The sequence below is a fragment of the Poecilia latipinna genome, unplaced genomic scaffold, assembly GCF_001443285.1.
Source record: "Poecilia latipinna isolate Pla-1442-1.1 unplaced genomic scaffold, P_latipinna-1.0 Scaffold1055, whole genome shotgun sequence".
NCBI classification, from domain to species: Eukaryota; Metazoa; Chordata; class Actinopteri; order Cyprinodontiformes; family Poeciliidae; genus Poecilia; species Poecilia latipinna.
In genome coordinates, this window is record NW_015113671.1 from 106,366 (window position 1) to 129,064 (window position 22,699).

A 22,699-nucleotide genomic window follows, 5' to 3' on the forward strand; every position below is an offset into this window, starting at 1 on the left:
TTTTCCCATCCATCCGGACGGCTTCCTGCGCACCCCCTGCAATGGCATGGAGCCCCCCTAGGGGGCGCGCCCCACAGTTTGGGAACCTCGCAATAGATCGACAATAGTTGGCAGTGTATATTGCCTGATGCACTAGTGTCCACTTTAGTGGTCTGTATGCATTTATAACATAGAAATCCACAATAAACAAAGAAAATGGCTTTTAGATAGCTGTCCACTGTAGTGACCACTATGCATTCAGCACCTAAAACATCTGGTTTTAGCAGTTCAATGAGTTAAATGCCAAAAACCATGAAGGCTGGAAGTTTAGAGTTTCCTGGGCCAAATTCTTAGATGGTAAATGGACGTTAGCAGTAACCCTACAAGCAACAATTTTTAATGTTCTTTCAAATATATGCTTATTTCTTGAGCTGTTATCTGAAAATCCAAATTAAAAATTAGACCTCATTTTGAAACAATTTTAGTCCTCCAAAATACTAGAAGTACTGTACATTCAGATGAGTCATTTCATAAAATCAGGTTCTGATCATTCTAGGTCAACAAATCTGCTTCAGACAGTGATAAATAGCCTTTATAGTTTAGATTTTACAGTGAAATTGATTCAAAATGGATTATAACTGTTAATATGTCCTCATAAAAGTACATATTAAATTTTAATTAATGCAGAACATAAGAGTATGATTAGCTTTCTATTATCAAGAAACATATTTTGTCAAACTAGCAACTCTGATCTGTCAGCACTGAATAGAGACCAACCAGTCACAGTGGGACAGTTGCATATTTATACTAGTTATCATCCAAAACTATTAGATCTATTGCTCTTGCATGCATGTGGATGTTAATGATATCTTTTGTACAAATCCATTAACATGGCCTCAGGTTATCTTATGTGGCTATAAAAGTTTCAACTCTTCTGGAAGGGCTTCACAAGCTTTATGGGAACTCATTAATGGGAGTATTGGACCATTTATTCAAAAGCCCAGTGGTGAGGTCAGGCACTCATATGGGATGGCCTGGCTTGGAGTTTTTGCTCAAATTCATTACAGATGTGTTCTGACATGTTGTGGTATGACCACAAAAGTTGTTCCTTACAAAATTTGATCACTCATGTCTTATAGCAAAGACTTGAGTTCCAAACAGTTCCCAAAGAAGATATTTCTCTTAATGTTTTGGTAAGCTGTACTCTAAACAGTTTCTTTTGAAAAACAGGCAGTCGAAGTTTTTACTAAAAAGATAGAATAATTGCTTCAACATTACCAGTAGGTTTACAGCAACTGTGAATTTACATTACGACTTTGGTGCTATTAGAAAGTGGCACTGGTAGAAAATGATACTCATAACTTATTGAGTTGCACCATCACCTTTTATTCTGCTTGTTTTTCATTGAAATGTAATAGTTTGTTGTAAAATCAACTAAAAATACTGAAATGTAAATATTATATTATAAAAATGATATAATTACTGACATACATAATTGTCCATTCTGTCTAGCCTCTCACCATTTGATAAAAACAGATGGAATAAGTGAGGGCCATCCAGTTATGCAGGGTTAGTTCGATTCCTGTTTGTTTTCTGCTTTCAAGAGATAATTTGTAGTCCTTCTACTTTCCAATCACAGTAAACGTGGCACTGCTTTTGACTTTTCCCAATGTGAACTTGACTGTCCCACTCATGTCCACGCTTGTGTCCCTCAGAGTGAGCTTGTGGACTGTCCCGTGGTCTTCCAGACGGACAGCAGGGCATGACTGAAGGGTCACTCCATTTAAAGACCAAACTGGAGGTTTGTTGATGTCAACAGAGACTTCACACTGGAAAGAAGCTGACTCTGGCTCTGTCACCTGGACATTCTCAAGTTCTTTCACCATCACAAGAGCCTTGGCTGAAACAGCATAAAGCATGTTACAGAAAAAAAATAACAATTCGGATGAAATTTTAGCGAAGAAAACTTGCCAAAAATGTATCTTGCTATTCATCCAGCTTACCTTCAACCATTAGTTTTGCTTTGGATGTATGCTCTCCAACCTCAATACTGTAAGTTCCCTCATCCTCCACAGCAACCTGGTGGATTACTAGTTTATGGGAACAGTCTTCTGTTATAATATCCATCCTATCTGAAGAATCTAGTTCCTGTTTGCCTTTGTACCAGGTTGCACTGCAGCGAGGGGAAGAAACGGTGCATTCAAGGATCACTCGGTGGTTCTCCAGGGCTGTTCTGTCTCGCAGTGGTTTTACAATTGAAACTGGGAGTTCTGAAAATTGAAATATTTTAGATTTATAATGGTGAAAAAATGAAGTTGGTGGCATGAAGGAAATAGGACGCTAATTGAAAAAACTCACCTTCTACCTCAAGGTAGGCTGTTGACTCGACATCCCTTGCTACAAATCGGATATCTCCAGCATCCTCAGCTTTAACGTTGCATATCAGCAGGAAGTGTTTGGGCCCTGGAAGGTGACACGTTTTAATTTCAGCTGGTGAAAAGAGAAAAAGTCAAATTGTTGTTTGATTTCTGACCTTCTGTGCGGATCTTTGTGGTGGTACTGGGTCTGATCTTGTGACCATTCTTGTACCACTCCCCAGTCACATCCTCCAGAGAGACCTCGCACATAAACACGGCATTCTGATCTTCCTGGATGTAAAGGTCCTCAAGATCCTGTACTATCTCCAACTTGTGCTCTGAGGGCAATGATGAAATTGAAAAGAATGACCACTAAATGGAGACTTTTGATTATAAATGATTGAAGAATATGTTCAAGAAAAAGGTTGAAGCGCTTCTAGTGTTGGAATTAAATATACCATAAACTTCCAAAGAGCAGAAGGTGCTTATTTCGCCTGTGTCACATGTATAGGAACCAGAGTCAGCAACAGAGCATTGAAGGATCTGGCAGAACCGCTTTCGACCCATGGAATAGATTCGATGGTTCTTCCCTGGCTTCAGCTCGTTTCCTTTCTAAGTTGCAGAGGAAAGAAAAATTTTTTTTACATACATTAACGATTCAAGTTGTTGATAATTTTCTTTTCTTTACCTTAAGCCATCTGACTTCAACATTTTGTCTGGAAAATTCACACTCAAGAGTGACTGGAAATTCTTCTTCCACGCGAACATCAACCAGTGGTTTCAGGATAGCCACAGGTGTCTCTGTCAATCAATATAGTCTGATTAGGCTGTCAGCACTGAACTGTAGTAATTCCGAATAATTCTTTTGCAGTTGTGACCTAATAAAAATAATAACCCAGACCTCTTTAGCTTATATTTACCTTTAACTGTGAGCCTTGCAGTCGATCGCACTCCTTCAGCTGAGAAGACGATGGTGCCTGTGTCCTCCAGAGTTAAGTTTGTCAGGGTAAGACTATGGACTAGCCCATTGATGCTCACCCTAAACTGGTTGTTTGGCTTTATGCGGATGCCATCTTTCTGCCAGATGCCTTCCACATCTACATGAGAGAGCTCCACCTCAAAGGAGGCAGTTTCCCGTTCAAATGTTTCTTGATCCTTTAGGCCTTTACAGATGTAGATCTTTCGGGCTGGATTAGCGATACAGAGATGCAGTAAAAGGACAATGTTTTATGAAATCATGTCAAGGAAATATAATAACTTAACGTTGAAATTGAGAATTTGAGAATGTTTTGGCAAAGCAAACACATTTTGGCAAAGCACTTTGTGTGTCACAGTGAACAATAGTGGTTTAAATTTAGACATTGTTGGGATTACAAAAATGCCTCTTCCAGCAGGAGTTTATTTTGATGGTGATGCTCTGTGCACACTGATATAACAAGTATTTTCACACTTGGAAGTCTGGCTAAGCTATTCTTAGTATCTTTTTTGCTCTGTGACACACTGTAAAAAAACACCTACAATATGTGTGAAGAGACCATTTCCAGAGAAGTGCAGTGAATATCAATATAAATAAATCCTGCTTACTGTAATGGGTTTATTTGAGAGGAAAGTCCTACAACAAACTTTTCTTTTGTGACTTTTGTTTCTACTTTTCCAAGGTTAGCTCCTTCTTATTGAATTACTAGTTTAAGTCAGGGATAGATAACAATAAGTAACAGTTGCATGTCTAACAGTTATGGTTGCACATTAGGTCTAATTTGTGCTTTTTAGCCAAAGGGTAGGTAGGTTGGTAAGATAAATGGTAATTAGGTTTCCACACCTCAAAAATAACTACTTACGTTCTACATTGAGTTTGACCTGTGTCCGATCATGCAGGGTCTCACAGCGGTATGTTCCTCGGTCTGACAGGTTCAGGTTGTGGATAGTTAGGCTTCTTTTACAGCCATTCTGGGCCAGGGTATGACGAGGACCAGACTGGATGACCACTCCTTGCCTCATCCACTGAACCTCACCAGTCTCCAGGCTGATTTCTGTCTCTAAGGTAGCCTCTTCAAACTCCTCTGCAGTCACAGGTTCCATTTTCTTGGTGAACATGACTTGAGCTTCTAAAACATTGTGAGGAGAAACAAAACTGAAACACGCATTCAGCTTTTATTTTTATTTTTTTTTTTTTACATTTTACATAGATTTTCCTTTAGTCTTACCCTGAACTTTGAGACTAGCCTTGCTCATTTTTCCTTCAGCTTCTGCTGTTATCCTGGAACAGTCTATCATCTGGCACTTTTTAATCACCAAGGTGTGGCACAATCCATTTTGACTCACTTGGAAGCGATCCCCTAAAGTCATTGGTTCGTTGTCCATAAGCCAAAGCAAGGAAACATCCTCAGGAGAAACGACACATTTAAAGGTGGCATCTTCTCCTTCTAGCACAGTTATGTTGTGAAGTTCGGTGAGAAACTCAACAACTCGAGGCACTGAAGAGAGAGTAGGCAGTGAATGAAGCTGCTAACTTGAATGGAAAGGTCAGAAACACAAATTGAATACTTACTCTCCACTCTTAGCATTGCGGTGGTCCGATCATCTCTGGATTCACAGGCATACTGCCCTGCATCCTCATGAATTAAACGATGGATGGTCAAGCTTCTCTCAACACCATCTGCTCGAATGGAGAATCTCCTGCTTCCAACTACTTCTATGCCATTTTTAAGCCATTGGACATCTGCTTTTGGCTTGCACACCTCACAGCGCAGTGTCACCATGCCGTCAGCATGAGCCATGGTGTCATGGAGTGGTCGCACAAATTTTATCCTCATTTCTATGATGAAAAACAGTTTATATTTTTTGGCTTTTTGGTTAATTTGAAGTTCTCTTCATATTTTTTTGAAAGTATTGATTGTTACCTTTCACTAGTAGACTGAAGTGCATCTGGTCAGTGTTGACATCACAGGTGTATTCACCAGCATCAGACCGCCTTAAAGGTTGGATGGTAAGACTCCGTTTATGGCCGTCCATGAGTTCTCGAAAGCGTTCACCTTCAACTGGTGTCCAGTCTTTAAGCCAGCGTACAACCGCACTTTCTTTGGACACATAGCTCATTAAGGTCACGCTCTCAGCTTCGTAACCTGTCACAACCACATCATCTTCCTTGTTGACAAAAGTAACCGGAGGTTCTTTTTTGGGAAAGATGACACAAAGTCAGTTACTTTTAAAGATTTTTGCTATTCTCATAGACCCTAATAAGCTATAATCTGCAGTTTTTACCTTGAACACGGATTATGTTGACCATCTTGTCATTCACCGCATCACACACATACTTTCCAGAATCCGAGGGCTGGATGTTTGAAATAATAAGTTTTCTCATACTTCCATAGCATTCAATGATGGTACGGGAATCACTGGTGAGAAGCCTGTCATTACAGTACCACTGAACTGGGGCATTAGCACGGGACAACTCACAGGCCAGTATCAGGTCATCACCTCCCATCAATTCCTGGTAATCAGGGTCGTATGAGTTTCCTACAATGCTTACAGGAGGCTCTAAGGGCAAAAGAGTTTTTATTTTGCGCATTTTTGCAATAACGGGAAAAAAAAGGTAACGGTTATTAGAATTTTACCTTCTACTTTAACGTGGAAGCTGATACTGTCATCCCCAACATCTAGGGAATATTCCCCTGAATCTTTGAGTTCTGCATTAAGGATTACCAGCGACCGGAATGCACCTTCCTCCTCTTCACAGAACCTTTCATCACCCTGAACTCGACAGCCATCCTTGTACCATTTGCCATTTCTATTAGCTTGAGAGAGCTCGCACTCAAGAACAATGTCATCTGAAACTAGAAACTTTAGATCTGTCTTGGTCTCACACTTTCTCAAAATCTTCACAGGCGGCTCTGTGGAAATACAGACACAGTGGTCTAAAATAGTTTCACGGGTCATAAAATGTCAGTCAGTTTTTGCTTCTCACCTGAAACTTTCACCTGGAAATCAATTTTATCATCTGCAGCGTCACAAGTGTATTTCCCAGAATTGTTTGGAGTGGGAGAGTTGATGGTCAAATGACGAAAGATCCCATCTTCTGTGATTGTGATATTACTACTTTGCTCTATTTCTTTGTCATTGAGTAGCCACTTGACATCTGCTGTTAGACGTGACACCTCAACCTCCAGAACGATTGGTTTACCAGCAAGACTTTCCAGTTTGTCTGGCAAGTTTTTGGGTTGACTTAGCACCACAGGTGGCTCTACATAAAAGGGACAAAGTAAAAGTAGGTTAAAAACAATAACCTCCAAGGTAATACTTGCTTTGGACTAAGTTTCCTTATACTTACCTGTGATATTAACAAGAAAGGCAACTGAGTCATTTTCAGTGTCACATATATATTCTCCTTTATCACTGACAGTTGTTAAAGGTATAACTAGCCGTCGTTGGGCCCCATCTACTTCCAGTATCAAGTTGGGGCTCTCCTCTACCTCTAAACTATCTTTGTACCATCGAACTGGAGCATCCGCCTGGGACACTTCACAGCACAGTTCCAGTCTCTCTGGTGCAATATGGGTGAGTTCTACCTCGGGTTCACAAGGAGAGATGATTCTTACAGGAGGCTCTAAAACAGGAAAGAGATATTTAAAATATATTACTCAGACCTTTTCATTGTAATCTCTATAATGTGTATTAATCATGGTTTTACCTGTAACAGTTATCTGGAAGAAGACGGAGTCTCCATCTGTTTCACAGACATACTCTCCACTATCCACCGCTGAGCCACAGAGAATGGTCAGCCTCCTGTAAGGACCCTCTGATCTTAGCTGGATGTTGTCGCTTTCCTGCACCTCCTGACCATCCTTAAACCAACAGACCTTCCCGTTGGACCGAGATAACTCACACTGCAAGTGGATCTCCTCTGATATGTAACATGTCATCACAATGTCATCTTTAGGTTCAACAATTGTCACTGGAGGCTCTGGGTTTTTGCAATAGACAAATGCACAAAATCAGTTTTCTCATCAGAGTGAACTAATTAATCTTACATACAAAGGAAACCAGCAGAAGTTGCCATACCTCTGACACTGACTGTAAATTCTAAGCTGTTGTTCCCAGACTTGCAAGTGTAATGTCCAGTATCTGAAACCTCTGCAGATCGGATGATTAGCCTCCTCATGGTACCCTCCACCTGCAGGGTAATGTTGTCACTAGCCCGAATCTCACAACCATCTTTATACCTGGGAAACACATATGAAGCCAGATTTTACTAGACACACAACTTATTTTTAATTGTTGGAAGTAAAATCAAATTAATCTTTTCTTGATTGTTTAAATTAGAAATGCTCTTGGATTCCAAAATTATTTTATATGCTATCTCTCTCACGCTAGGGATGCTCCGATCAGGTTTTTTGCTGCTGATTCCGATCACTTCTGAGGGCTTATCAGGGACCTGACTTGGCTGTTAATTGGCTGTTAATTTTTGCTTTAGGTATAAATGGTACTATGTTATCTGGCAAAATGGAAGAATGACCTGGCAATAAATTCACCTACCGTAATTTAGACATAAAACATGCAAACAGGCACGATACAGCAGCTATTGTCAAAAGGACAACTGAAAAACCTGCAATCAGTAAAATAATATTTAACAGTAAGGTTCTCAGTACCCTAAATTATACATAAGCCAAATAAATCTCATAACACTGCCTATATCAAATAATGTCAAGTATAATAGGAAACATTTGTTCAAAGTCAAATGCAGGTCCCATCAAAATATACAATCCTGAGTTTCTAAATCAAAACTTCCTAGCATGGCTAGCTGTCTGACTGAGCTGAGTAATTCTGCAGAGGACAGAGATGAGGCAGAGGAGCTCGATTTTTTTCTGAGATTATCTATCTTATGTTTGGACATAGCAAAAGTTTTAATACATATGTAAAATATTTCTTTAAGTTACATGCTGCAGTGTTAAGCAGGCGTTCAGTGTGAGAGTTCACTGCGGGGTGGAGCAGAAACGACGCTGTCTATGAAATATTACTACCAGTAGCATGTAGCGGCGGTCCAACAGTGACAGCAGAACCAGCATCTTTCACCGCTAGCCAGAAGACTTAAATTATTTTTCGGGTTATTTTCTTAGCTTTCTGGCCGTCATGATGTTTCGGGTGAGTGTTATGTGCTGCTTTACCTGCTGTCTGATCGTTCTGGATTTTTTTTCCTGGATATAGCCACACTCTGTCAATTGCTTGTTTTATAAATGTCATATTAGATTCGTTGTGTTGATGCATTTTGACGTGCTGCAGCCCTGAGGGATTTCTCCGTCACAATACCGATGGAGGAACACGTGTTGCTTTGCTTAGGATGTGTTGCTGCACGCTTGTGCAGTGTGAAGGGAAGAGTAGATAAGCTGCACACGCAGGCTGCGAAGTGAGATACAGATGATCGGTTTGTGTGATCGGCAACAAGAGACAGTGATCAACGATCACCGGTCGTACACTTTTTCCCAAAAATTGGCCAATTATGATCGGTGTATATAAAATGTTTTTCTCACCTAAGCTTTTAGCTTTCTGGTTTGAAATGTTGCTTCTATCTAAAATTTTATCGTGATTTTTTTTTAAAGAGCACCAGCCCCTCCTGCAGTAAAATATCTCTACGTGATGCTACCATCACCATATGTCACAGTTGGGAAAACCTTTTTCATCAATGGTTCCAATAGACGTGGTGGATAGACACTTGATTTTGATTTTATCAACATACAAAACATGTCTCCAGAAATATCAAAATTAGTTCCTGAGTGCATTTGCGAACTAAAGTCTGGCATTTTGTGGTGGTTCAGATGAAATGGCAGCTTCCTTGCAGAGGAGACTTTCAGCATATGGAACTCTATCAGCAGCTTCAGGCAGAATCTTATGAGGTTTTTTGTTTTCATTCTGTTGTTCCCACAAAACACTGTACAGAGAACTCCCCTTCTTCTTGAATGACCATCATTCTTGAATAATGGTGATTATCGTTCTATGTAGTTGTTTGAACAGATGAATGTGATATCATCAGTACTTGGAAATTGTAGCCAAAGATGAACCAAACTCTTGGAAGTACATAAATATTTTCCTCAGTATGTTTGGATAATATTTTTACAACATTTTCTTGATGATGCACAACACAGACCACTACCTGGGACTATTTTATTGCAAGAGTTTACATTTTCAATGTCCTACCAAGCAACTTCAGCGTCATCTCTGGAGACGTGGCAAAGCAGAACCACAGGATCTAATTCCATGCTGTTCTTATGAAGTTCTTCCTGAGAGGCTGGACTGAACTCTACTGGAGGTCCTGAACAACATGAGATTAATGGATGGATTGTTACAGCTGCTGCAACAAAAGGCAATTTACTTCCTGAAAAACATTTGCTAGAAAGTAGACAACCTTCAACGTCCACGTTGAATTTGATGACATCCTCTGAAGTTTGACATGTGTAAACTCCAGAGTGAGATGCTTCAGCAGACTGTATCACAATCCTTCTCATCTTCCCGTCTGATTGGATGTTTAGCCCATCGCTCACTTGGAGTTTCTCACCATTTTTAAACCAGGTTACCTTAGCAAAAGGATGGGTGACCTCACAGTAGAGCACAATGGTGTCACCGGTTTCCACTCTCTTACTGCTTTCCAGGTCTGACAGAGGGATGAACTTGAACACAGCAGCTGCAGAGAAATGAACACATGAATTGGGAACCAAAATGATGAATGAATATTACAGCCTTTTACACCTACATTTAACCTTGAGCACCGCTGAATCCCTCACTCCATTGGCGATGAATGTGATTTCTGCTGTGTCATCAGCGGTTCCAGCTTCATGGATCACCAAAGAGTGCTTTGTTTGGTTCAGCTGCACTGAATATCTTCCACCATGCTGCAGCTGGGAGCTGTTCAGAAACCAGGTTCCAACCATTGGTGCGGACAATTCGATAGAGAATTGAGCGTCTTCTCCTTCCATTACCTCACACCCTTGGAGATGTTTATGAATCTTGGGCCCTGGGACTAAAAGTGTAACAATATAACAGCAATGCTATGCATTTATCTTTTTTCTTTTTTACTGAAGTATGTTATCATACTTTTAGGTATGTTACTCACCAAGATGGACTACTTTGGGGAACTCCACATGGCCACTGCGTCCGTACTTATTGATGCAGCACACACGAAAACGGTAGTCGCCTTCACACGGAACGCTGTCACCGGAAACTTCAGCGGAGGTCACAGTCTCTGAGGTGAAGCATTTCTGCCACTCCTGAGAACCAATCTCCTTTCTCTCGAGGACAAACATGGAGCGGGTGGTAGTCTGGCTGTTGGGCGCAGGCACCCAGGAGAAGAGAGCACTGTTGGGTCGTTCTATGTCCACTTTGACACCCACAGGACAGATTGGCGGGCTGTGTTTGGTTGCTATAGTACAGAGGAAAAACAGTACATAGTCTAGTGTTATAGTTCTGTATCTTATAGCAGGAACAGCATCCATTGTTTTATTTTGGATACGTACATACCAGTGACATGCGGTCACGGGAGGCAGGTGAGGCAGAGCCTTACCGGTCATCATGGAAAAATAATATATAATGATAAAATAATTGATATTGCTATTTTCACCCTGTGGTTTGTACTATAAAATATTTATTTTTCATTTAGCTTAAACACTTTTGATTATTTTTTCTTCAAAATCACTGATGTTTTGCAATTTCCCGTTCAAGTGCTCAGAAGTGCAGCTGGTGAGGCAGCAGCGAGCTGAGCCTCACCTTGATATGTGCAGCCTCTCACTAACTGTGCTGGCTGCCATTCGATGAGAGCATGTTCCTCCTGTCTGTATGTCACCAATAAATTGGTTAAAAACATTTAATCATTTCATAATTTAGCATATTTATTTAATGTACAGTGTTTTTTGTGTGTAACATGATTTGTGTACAGAGGAGAGATCATAAACGGCAGAGGACAGATTTGAGGTAAGGCAGTCAGTTTTCTTGCATCATGGCAGGAGGTGCTCATGATCCCAGACATTGATTTTGTGACTCGACAATTGCAGAGTAAGAGACAGTAACAGTGAGCTTGCCATACAGTAAATAAGTCAAGTGCAGCAATATATTGTAGTACTTGTATGTTTCTGCTTATGCCTGCATTATTTCCCATACTTGCTAGGCCGATCGGAGTTTAAGTGTGTTACTGTGCAATTACCTCATTAATGGAACTCTGCATGCAGCGGTTGTGTTCCAGGGAGAATGTTTTTTGTGTTAGTTCTTCATGCTCGCTGACTCAGGTGTGGACTTGTAAAGTTTGTCTGCATCGGCGTTAGAGCACATCCAGATGTACTCCTGTTTGGTTATCTTCATTAAAGAAAGATTAACATTACTCCCTCCTGGAGTTAATACATAAATGGTAAATGGACTGAACTTATGCTGCTCTTTCCAGTCATTTTGACCACTTAAAGCGCTTTTCACTGGAACCACATTCACCCATTCGCTCTCACAAACGCTCACACATTTATGCACCGATACGCAGATCGGTAGGCTATTTGGGGTTAAGTGCCTTGCCCAAGGGCACATCAACATGAAGCAGGAGGAAGCTGGAGTCAAACCTACAACCTTTTGACTGCAAGACGACCCACTGTTATTATTATTATCGGTGTTATTATCCCACACCTTTACAATCCATCCGTGGCCCCAGTTAACAATATTTATCGTTTTCTCCTCTCTTCCGATGTCAACATAGATGACTACATTTCTACACTTAAAAGGTTTTCTAAGGTGGATTTTCAATTGAACCAGGAAATTATAATTAAAGGAAGACCAATACCGGAGCTGAAATGTTTGCTTTGAGATAGAAGGGTACCGCTCTTCTCAAACCTAGTGGTATACAAGAAAAGACAGGCTTTGTGAATGTCTTGCTAGAAACTGCATTTTCTGCTTCTTTGCCTTCATTTCTCAACTTGTGGCACCGTGTGGTCTCTGAGATTTTGTGACTTAAAGAATTTGTAAAGCCTCACCAACATGAGCAACTGACCACTCATATTCAAAACCAGATCGCACTAAAAACATTTGGGATGTTGAGGACAGACTTGGCTTTGGATAAACGGATATATTTGTGCAGAATGAGCAGCACATGGACCTCATTTATTAGTAAAGGTAAGACATTTTTTTTTGCTTAGTTTTTTAATGAAGTGTGTGTTGTGGGCTACAGTTTGTATGTGTGTATTCAGTAAGGAAACAACCCACAAACTATAGTTAGATTAGCTAATATCACCAGTAGTTAATCTACCACAGTAATCACTTATTAATAAAACAATAAGCCTAAAAAACATACTACAATAGACTGAATGTTCTGTTCTTTGTGCAAACTATTTGAGTGTTTTTTGGTGTTTAATCCTAAAACATAAAGTGGCATTGTTGTCAGTTGCTATGGCAATGAGCCTGTGTGTAGCTTGGCCTATATACAGAGGGTGAGAAAAAAGTGGTTTCAAGTTGTACTTTGGTTTTTCCCTTTGCTGTGGAGCATAGAACTAAATTAATAATACCTACGTTTCCAAGTTTCATTGAGTTAATGATGAAACTTTGCTATGGTGGCAGCGCGGTTATGAATGATATGTAAAAGAATAGTCTTTTTGCCCTCCAGCATTGTGCACATGCACAAAATTTCCATATGTAAACCATAACATGCAAGGTGTCTATATTTGTAAATCTGATTAATTTAGTGCCCCACCAGCTATGAACCTCACCGCACGTCACTGATACATACATAGCACAAATGGCAGAATATTTCTTCATAAAGTCAAAATGCAAATTAAGGTTAAGATCTACATTAACTTGATTTTCCCTTGAGTTCTTCATAAGTTCATTCCAAAAGCAGGTCTAGCTAATTTTGCATTTGTAGACTGTACCTTTGACTTTGAGTCGTGATGAGCTTTTAGATCTTCCTGCAACAAACGTCACAATCCCCGAATCATGATAGGCCACGTTGACAAAAACCAGGATGTGGGTCTTGCCGAAAGCCTTGAGGATGGTCTGGTGTGTCTCGTGTAGCAACAGACCTTCTTTGAACCAGTGGACCTCCATTTCATCATTCTCAACCTCGACACAGAACACTGCATTCTCACCTTCCAGCACCTCCAGTTTCCGAGGTAGTTTACGAACAATTGTGCCTACACGTTTGAAAATGTTTTATTGTCCTTTCTTTGCTCAGTTTATTCCAAAAACAGATTGTGAATAAGATGATTGACATTACATGCATACTACCTTTTACTGCTAGCTCGGCAATGCTCTTTGCTCCATCTGGCATCTCACAAAGATAAACCCCATCGTCATCCATTCCAACATCATGGATGGTGAGTCTTCGCCTGGTCCCTTTCTGTTCCATCCCATACTTACTGCTAGGCATCAACCTCTGGTCCTCCAGGTACCAGGCAGCTGGGATCGTCTCATCAGGCACCTCACACTCCAGCACAGCGACATCCCTCTCCTTTGCCTCCACATCTTTTAATGTCCGTCTAAACCGCACTGCAGGCCCTAAGGAACAAAGGAGGTTACAGGTAGTTGGTTCTGATTTTAGAATTTACATTATGGCTTCACATACAATTTAGAAAAGTTGCAAACTGATAATGTTTTTAGTCTGGATAAGAATGGAAAAAAATGATTGAACATCTAAATAATACAAATCAGAATTTTTACCAATGATATGGCGTTTTCCTGTAGCTTTACACACCATGCCTTTATTTTTAATTATTAATTAGCATCCTTACTGCTTTAATTATAACTGGGGCACCACAGATATAAAAAAAAAACATATTGCAATACTGTCGTTAAATACTGAGTTGATACAATCAATTATGTTTGATTTTAATCAATACAGATAACTTTAATGTTCTTTTTTTTAACAAAAAACCCATCAAATTATCGATCTTGACAACTTTAACGTATATCTACTTTATTTGTAAAAGAATTGTCTTTTTTGCTCTTCAGCATTGTGCACATGTGTAAAGTTTCCAGATGTAAGCAGTAACATGCAACTTGTCTATAGTTTCAATTTAAGCACTTTGTCACATTTATATTTTCACACAAAAAAATTGGGAGTCAGCAAGTCAGGCTTATTCAACATCGGTTATTTGCCAGAAAACTGCAATCGGTGTATTCCTTGTTCAAATTTTTATTATATTTACTGTGTTGGGACTAACATTTTCCATTTGCAATTTTATTCTTTCTAAAAAAAAAATGCTGAAAATTTTATTTGCTGTAGTTTCAAATTTGGACTATTCTTGAACTCCAGTTGGGGACCATAAAAAATTACTGAACTTTGGACTCCCCTGCCTTAGGTGTTTGAGGAATCAAATTGGTTATGTTTCCTTCAATGTGCTCTTAGTAAGTATCTGTCTGCTAAATTCCCTCCCTGCAGATGTAATGCTAAGTGTTTTTTCATGTATCTAAATATTTTATGTTTTAAAAATATCACTGTGTCCATGGTGTGTGCTATGTTTTCTCTTTTGGCCAATAGGCATGGATCATGGCTTTGCCGTCTTTCCAGTGAATCCAGTTTTAGGTTGTCTATACTTTCTTGGATTGTGTATCGTTTCCTAGATTCAAATAAGATGACTTCTGAAATCAACTGAGATGAGGGAAACAGTACCAACTTCAAATTTAATCCCTCAAAGTTGCAACAATATGCAACACTGTCCTCCTTTCCCAGAATAAATCCAAAACTATTTTACTTACCTTTCACAGTCAGGTGAACAGCACTCAGGGTGTTTCCCAGAGTGTTCGATGCGGCGCATACATATAACCCTGTATCCTGCATTTTACAGTAGAGAACCTTCAGTGTGTAGTAGCCTTCCCGATCCTCAAATACCAAGTGACGTCTGTCCGGTTCCAAAGGAACCCCGTCTTTCTTCCAGATGATCTCTGGTTTGGGCTTGCCTGTTACAAAGCACCGAAACTTGGCATGCTTCCCCTCTGTCACTACAAACTTTTTGACTTTAGATGGGATGATGGGCGGCTCCTCGGCGAGCTTTGACAAACTGAACCGCCCGCCTCTTTGCTTGGGTAACATCTGGCTGCCGACATGACTGTTTGATGACGTTTTACTGTCTTCTCGCTCTGGAATGGGCTCGACAAGAAGGACAGCTCCCGCCAAAGCCTCGCCATAGGAGTTCACGGCCTTGCAGGTGTAGACACCTTTGTCCGGCATGCGCGTTCTGTAGATCTTGAGCTGAAACCAGCCCCTGTCTTGAATGCTCACACTGAAGTGAGAGTTCTCAAAGATATCATTGAGCTTCTTCCCATCTTTCTCCCAAGTCACCTCAGGCAAAGGTGTGCCCCAGATTTTACATGAGAAGGCGGCATCCTCTCCACGATCCACACGCAGGGACAAAGGCTTGATGAGGAATCTTGGTTTATCGTTTGATGTTAAATCAATCTCTTTCCGTTGATCATTTGCTTGATTCCTCCACTTGTAGTCTCCATTCATTTCCTTCTCTTTCTGCACCACGTTGCAGCCATTTAGGGTTTCCCCAAGGTCCCCATTTTCCTTTATGCCATTACTGTTTGATTGTATCGATTCTCCATTATTGTCAAGAAGCTCTCCTTCCACTTTGAGTGAGGCTGCTGCATAGGTTTCTCCTACGCTGTTTCTAGCCTTGCAGATGTATTGACCAGCATCTTGTTGGGTAACTCCAGTAATGGTCAACAAGTATGCTTTTCCCTCCTCTGAGATCTTGTACCGCCCCTCAGACAGAATTTGAATGTTTTTACGTTCCCAGATGACATCCGGATGAGGGTCTCCACCAATTTGGCACCTTAGGGTTGCATCTGCCCCAAACTGTGCCACAACAGGGCGAGGATAGCCCAAAACACGAGGTGCACCTCCAAGAATATCCATGATAATGTCAACTGTTATGAAAGAGGTCTTTTCTAGTTTTTGTCCAAAAATTATATCCTTATCTTCTGTGAGAAGCTATTGGGTAAACAAAACATACATTTTAGTAGAAAAACTGCTTTTATGAATGGTGCATAATTAAAGTTTTGTCACAAATCTAGGGAATACCGTTTAGAAATGTGCTTCACAAAAAATAAGACACCCATAGCAGTTTACAAAAGGCTGAATGCAGCTAATGAAACTTAAGTATTTTGAGTTGCATCACTTTTTAGTGGATTAGATTTTGAGTAAACGCAGTCGGCCCTTGGTTCTCCCACAGTTGGTGCTGTAGCTCATTGACGGTGTATTTATACAGTACTCCAAAATAAGAAGCATGAGACCATGTGTCAAGGTAGAAAAAATAAAAAACTGTGGGGATCACACCTGCAGTGACTAACAAGAACACAACTGACTCATGGGTGTACTGACCATTAAAAACAGCTAGATGGGCTGGGTTGTTCATATCTCTGTTTTCTAAGTTGTTAGGTAGTTTCTGTGTTAACTGCAAGGTTATAACTCAACAGTATCATTCTTTCCTAATGAAAATATCAATACATCTTTTCACAATTTTTGTTTCATTGAAATAGCATCACACAAAAAATCAACATTTAAGGTCAGTATATTTATTCAGTGTTTTAAAAAATTTCACACAAACAAATAATAGTTGAATTTAAGGTAAACATACATAAAATGTATGTAATTAATTTTTAAAATGTTTGTTACTTTTTTAAATTAATCGGAGGAACTTTTTTGTAATACATGAGTTTCTGTTTCACTGGGGAATAAACTCAAGCCCTCTTCAAAATAGGAAAGACAAAAAAATGCATTAATTTTCTGGATGATATATGTCAAATTTCACCAAGTGCAAGGATGTTTTTACTGGAGACAGGCAAGTTTTAGATGTTCTTACCTGTCTCCAGCAGCTGAGAGGTGTTAAATATGACATAATCTATATGACAATCAGTTACTCAGCCCTGTCCTGACTAGTTAATAGGTTGCTTTACCTGGAGCTTAACTGGAACCACAAACTTTGATGCATTGGGATAAGAAGAGCTTCTCATCCAGATTGAGCTTCTTAGTTCATTACCCAGACCTGAAAAGGTTCTTGACTTGAGGACTGGTTGAACATTCCCATGTCAGTGTGAAGCATTGTTGAAGCTTGTGAAATTTGAAATAGCAGTGTACAAAAGATAATTATTTCCTAATGTAGAACTTAATTGGAGAAACGTGCTCAAATTAAAGGTTGGATTTCAAAGCTGTTCAGTTCAAAGTTATATTGGTCCACTAAGATAATTTTATTTGAAATGGACCAAGGTTTCTGAGACCTTATACATATCTTTATACTTTATTTGGACGCTTTGTGTTGTCTTGAGGTTTTTCTTGTGTCTGTAAGGTAAACGAAATTTAGTTCATTCTTGAATAGTGATCGAAAGCCGCCCAAAATTGCTCCAAGGATGCTTTTTGGACACTCCTGCACTGAAGCACCGGTGGGCAGTGCTTTAGTGGGTTTTTTGTGACTGAAACACTTGCAAAGATTACAGCTAGTAATATATTTGTTACCTTCTTATTGGCAGACCAGAGTTCAACTGTTTCTTTTTGAACCGAAAGAACATCCAAAACATACCTGTCTCCAGTAGCTGCTTTCTGCTGTTTGCCTCCTGTGGAAAGCTTGTGCTTCTTGTCTTTGGTCCTCACTCAGCACACCTTCAGGTCACATAAGGGACAAAAATAAACCTTTCATTCACATTTGTTGGGTCAAAGTCACAGTTGTCATTTCCTGCTTGCTTCTGTCTTTGTTGGCATAAGGTTGGTGGTGGCATAAAGGGAAATAAGCCTCTTTTTTTGTCTATGTCGTGTATGCCTCAGCTCTGATTCAATCATTGTCCAACAGCTAAAGTGATAGAGGGAGGGTCAGAATGAAGAGTGTCATTAAATGCTTTTGCAGCTGCTGCCACTTGCAAGCCCCCTCCTAAAAATACCAACAGCTTTCATGACGCAGAGTCAGATAAAGTTAGGCTCTCCATTCAGAGACAACAGCCCACTAAAGATAGAGTCCTGCATTGGATCACTCAGTTCAAAAGATATCCTTAGCTAAATATCGGAAGAGAAAGGACACCCCGCCTGCTGGACTTCCTTGTGACAATAATCATAGAAACACAGTCATTCAAAATCAATGAAGAAGTTATTTTAAACTCTGCTATGTTTAGGGTCTACATGAATGCTTGTTTTAACTCTGAACTTGTTGTAACATTGGCCTAATCTGTCAAATAGAACGTATTTAAAATTAGAATTGTTGTCTGTTTTGTTTTTGTTTTTTCCTTTTAAAGCAAAGTAAATGGATTGTGAATTCGGTTTTGTTTCCCCTAAGATAAACTAAACTGGTGATATTTTAAAAAAATGAACAAATAAGTCTTATGTAAATCACATTGATCCAGAGATGCAAATTCAGTTCCCTCAATTCCCTCTTTGTCCAGGAAATAGAAGACAAACTTTGTATCATTCTTGAACTGAAGCATGTCATGTTTTGTAAGATGATTGGCAGATTAAAAAGGAAAACAATCTTGCTAGTCACTTTGTTAATCAAAAGTACAGATGACTAACAGGGCAACCAGGAACACTGGAAACACAATGGAGCTGAACAATAAGTTCTATTTCGTATAGGCTTTGTCCTATAAGGCTATCACTAGTGGGTTTATCCTTTGCGCGTAGCGCAGCACTGAAAAAAGCTTAGTCCACGCCCACCTACTGGATGGGACCCACTCCGGTTTGTATAAATAACGGTCAGACCAGACAAACAGCTCCCTCTTTTTCTAGCGGTATCGTCCGTTTGTGCCCATCTTGTCAGATGGGGTACATCATGTCCTTCGATGGGCACCGGATCTGCGAGGGGTCCCTGGGTCCCCACCACGCCGACCTCGCCCTGATGCCTCAGCCCTCTTGCTGCTCCTGTGCTCTCCTCCCACTGGAGGAGGCAGAGGCTAGTCTTTTTCAAGGCTGGCGTTAGGCAGGGCAATGGGCCCACTAAGTCCGGTTGCTGCTCGTGGGGAGATGAGAGTGGTACTTGAGTGGTCTGAGTACTACGCTGAGTGGGATGCTAGCTACCGGCCAGCCACAGGGAACACAGAGACGGCAAGCTAGGAAATGACTAGCTGGGGGTGATAATGTGAAATGTTGAAATAAAACCCAAACATATCGCTGAGAGCAAAATTCCTGCAGGTTCCAGCCCTGTCAGATCAGCTGATCTCACAGCAGCTTCCTCGCACACATTCCCCACACACAGCGAGCCAGCGGCCTCTAGACAGCTGTTTAGGAGGCACTGCAGCTCCGCGGTTTCTACACAGAATTTCTCTGTCTCAGTGGATAAGTCTGCCTCTTCTGAGCAGTCTGAATCTAAGAGCACGTTCTGTGAACAGTCAAAGCCTACTGTGATTCCAGCTGCAGCTTCGCACTGATCTCATCTTGTGAGTGGCGACTGTTTGTCATCTGTCCGGCAGCGGTCCGTGCTGAAACGGCATCTTAAGCACCCTGACCCCTCCTCAGGAAGCGCACGGATTTGCTCTCGGCCTGACATGAATGCGGTCGCGTCATGCGGCTTGGAGGCTAACATCCAGCCCTTTCTGGCCGAGCACTCTATGGGTCCCCCCGGGAGAATCTGCAAGGCAAGGGATGGCGGTAGGGGCTCTGACTTGGCTGGAGTTCATGCAAACCACAGCACTTCACATGAATGCACCCCTGCTTTCAGAACATTATTCAGAGTGGTGGTGTGCATGTTTCCTGGACAGGTGGATGGATCGGCTAATCAGCAGGGGTTACACACTGCAGTTTGGGGGCAGGCCTCCACCTTTCAAGGGGATCGTGGAGACGCTTCTACAAAATCCGGAGCAGAACACCACTCTTGTGTCAGAGCTGCAGGAACTGGTGGTGAAAGGTGTAATTTCCATGGTTCCCCAGGGAGAGGAAAACGCGGGGGTTTACTCCCGCTATTTTGTGGTCCCCAAGAAAACAGGAGGAGTGAGACCCATTCTCGATCTGTCCCTGTTTAACAGCTTGATCGTGGAAAGGCCATTCTACATGTTAACAATCAGACAAGTGCTGAAAAACGTTCACCAGGGCGACTGGTTCACCTCCATAGATCTAAAAGACGCATACTTCCATGTCCCCATCACCCTGAAACACCGGACGTATCTGCGTTTCTCCGTCCATGGGACCCTGTATCAGTACCACCGTCTGCCGTTTGGTTATTCTCTCGCATATGTAACTTTTGTTCCATTTCATCCATACTGCTTGCCCAGTCATTGTTTCACTCATGGTTTTGCTGTTATTTTCTCCAAGTGCTTTCTGGGTAAAACACATTAACCAATACCAATAGTCCTTCCCACTAGCTGCACTCTGAGATGAAGAGCATAAGCCAGTCTCCAAAGTGCAAGATGATTGTGCTTCCTCCTCCTCATTCCCAAAGTGAGAGGCAGAGGCAGCCAAAAACAGCACATCCTCCTCCACAGCCAACTTTGGCATAGGTGAGGAAGAGAACCCCACTTATGCCCGAGTGAGGCATAGGCTGGTACACATCAGTCTTTCTGGATCTGGCACAGGTACACATCTGTGCCTGGTCCAGATGTGTACCAGGCACATCTGACACCTGATGTGCCTGGTATCAGGTGGATACCTGATGTGTCTGAAAGAGCGATTTCATCTCTGCCAACTCTGCAGACAATCGCTCAACCCTTGTGGAAAGACGCTGGTCAGACTTAGCTCGCTTCTTCTTAGGAGAAGTCACAGATGTTGTGACCTCAGTTCTGCACTTAGAGTGCCTAGGCGTGGCCACCTGCCCAGAAGATGGAAGGTCATCGCCACACTCGGAGCATAATGGGACCAGTCGAGTGACCTTCACTGCATGGGTATGTAGCTGCAGTTCAAACAGGGATTGTCTGACAGGGCCTCAACCAGGTGATCTTGCCTGAGGCTGGAAGGGCACAGGTCGTGATCATCATCTGCCTGAAGCACAGCTCCACAATCCACACAACAGTGGGAGCCATTCATGTCCAAATCTGAGGCAAGTCCTACCACAGGCAGACAGAACAGACTCTGATGACTATGATTGGGAGAGGGGGCGGAGAATGCTACAATCACCAATTACCATAAAATAGAGCAACAAAGGAGCTGACACCATCAGCTATGTCCAGAATAAAGGATGGAAATATAAAACTGGGAGAGCGGAGTGAAAATGCTGCCATCACCAAATAAATAACAAACACAGATAAGAGGGGCAACAGGTAACTCTGATCAGGAGGCTTACTAAAATTGGGAGAGGGAGCGAAAATGCTGTTGTCACCAATTAAAGAGGTAAACGAAGAGTCAGGTGAGCCCAACACAAAACTATGATCAACAAGATCGGGTGAAATTGGGAGAGGGGTTGAGACGCCAATACAGAAAAACCAGCGGACCAACAACAGGCAGATGCGGTCAGCAATGTCCAAGTATAGGACAAAAAACAGATCAAGATCGGGAGAGGGGGCGTGAATGCTGCCATCACCAATCACAGCAAAAAAAAACAGGGGCTGACACCATCAGCCACATCCTGACAGGATGAAAACCAACTAAAACTGGGAGAGGGGGCAAAAAAGGTTTCCATCACCAATCAAAGTAACAAACCTAAAATTAGGAGAGGGGGCAAGACGCTACTGTCACCAATTAAAGCGAAACGGCAAACTTAGAAAGGCTTACACCGTTAGCTAAGCTCCAACATGTGTACAAACACAGTGGTCATGAGAAACTGCAAGTTGGGAGAGAAGATGTAACCACTGTCATCACCAACAAACAGTACCTTGAACGAAGATCCGTCGCAGCCCTAGGAGGGTGATACACCGCTACTCCAGCCAGCAGGCAATTGGGCGTCCAATAACGGTGAAAAGATCCAGAAATCCAAAAGACCGATGCCATTCAAAGCAAACCGCACGCGAGAAGTAAAGAGGAATAGGGCCTCAGATGACGTGATGACGTGATGCTATATAGCCTCTGATTGATCATCAGATATGTCACAGGTGTGACTCTGTTGATGTTATTGCTCGAACAGCGCATGCGAGAAGGGAACATTCAGTGCTTTCAGCACTGCCTTCTGGCAGTCAGTAGGGATGAAATAGAAACATGATTGGCCGATGCAGCATCTTCAGTCATGTGTTAGATCTCCCTTAGACTGTTTCCTGTTTCCTAAATGCATGATTGTCTGATAAGAAACTTGTCCTCTTGTTTCAGTTACAGGAATCCAAATGAGATGAGTTCAAAAACAAGTGAGGGAAACGAGATAAGAACAAATGAGTTTAGAAAATAGTTTTTGTCTTGGTGTAAGTCATTTTTCTCTCCGTTTTCGCTGCAAGTGTCAGTACGTAAGCAGTTACCGTTTGTGTTCCTGGTGTTGATTAGTTCCTGCCTGCATTCTCAGACCATAGCTCTTTAGGCT

The 22,699-nt window shown here is 41.4% G+C and overlaps 1 protein-coding gene across 1 annotated transcript; it reads right to left on the bottom strand.

The window, feature by feature from the left end:
* Window positions 1-1,128: 1,128 nt before the first annotated feature.
* On the bottom strand, window positions 1,129-18,160 carry obsl1a (obscurin like cytoskeletal adaptor 1a). Its single transcript, XM_015051600.1, has 25 exons — window positions 17,867-18,160; window positions 15,045-16,281; window positions 13,575-13,844; window positions 13,220-13,480; window positions 10,438-10,743; window positions 10,078-10,344; window positions 9,733-10,008; window positions 9,525-9,639; window positions 7,395-7,555; window positions 7,024-7,296; window positions 6,664-6,939; window positions 6,301-6,576; window positions 5,951-6,226; window positions 5,598-5,873; window positions 5,237-5,506; window positions 4,885-5,151; window positions 4,541-4,810; window positions 4,175-4,441; window positions 3,257-3,523; window positions 3,025-3,137; window positions 2,795-2,948; window positions 2,513-2,674; window positions 2,338-2,442; window positions 1,983-2,249; window positions 1,129-1,879 (listed from the first exon to the last, which is right to left on the bottom strand). Exons 2-25 carry the CDS (start codon window positions 16,204-16,206, stop codon window positions 1,602-1,604), a joined length of 6,615 nt encoding a protein of 2,204 aa, XP_014907086.1. The 5' UTR covers window positions 16,207-16,281; window positions 17,867-18,160; the 3' UTR covers window positions 1,129-1,601.
* Window positions 18,161-22,699: the final 4,539 nt, after the last annotated feature.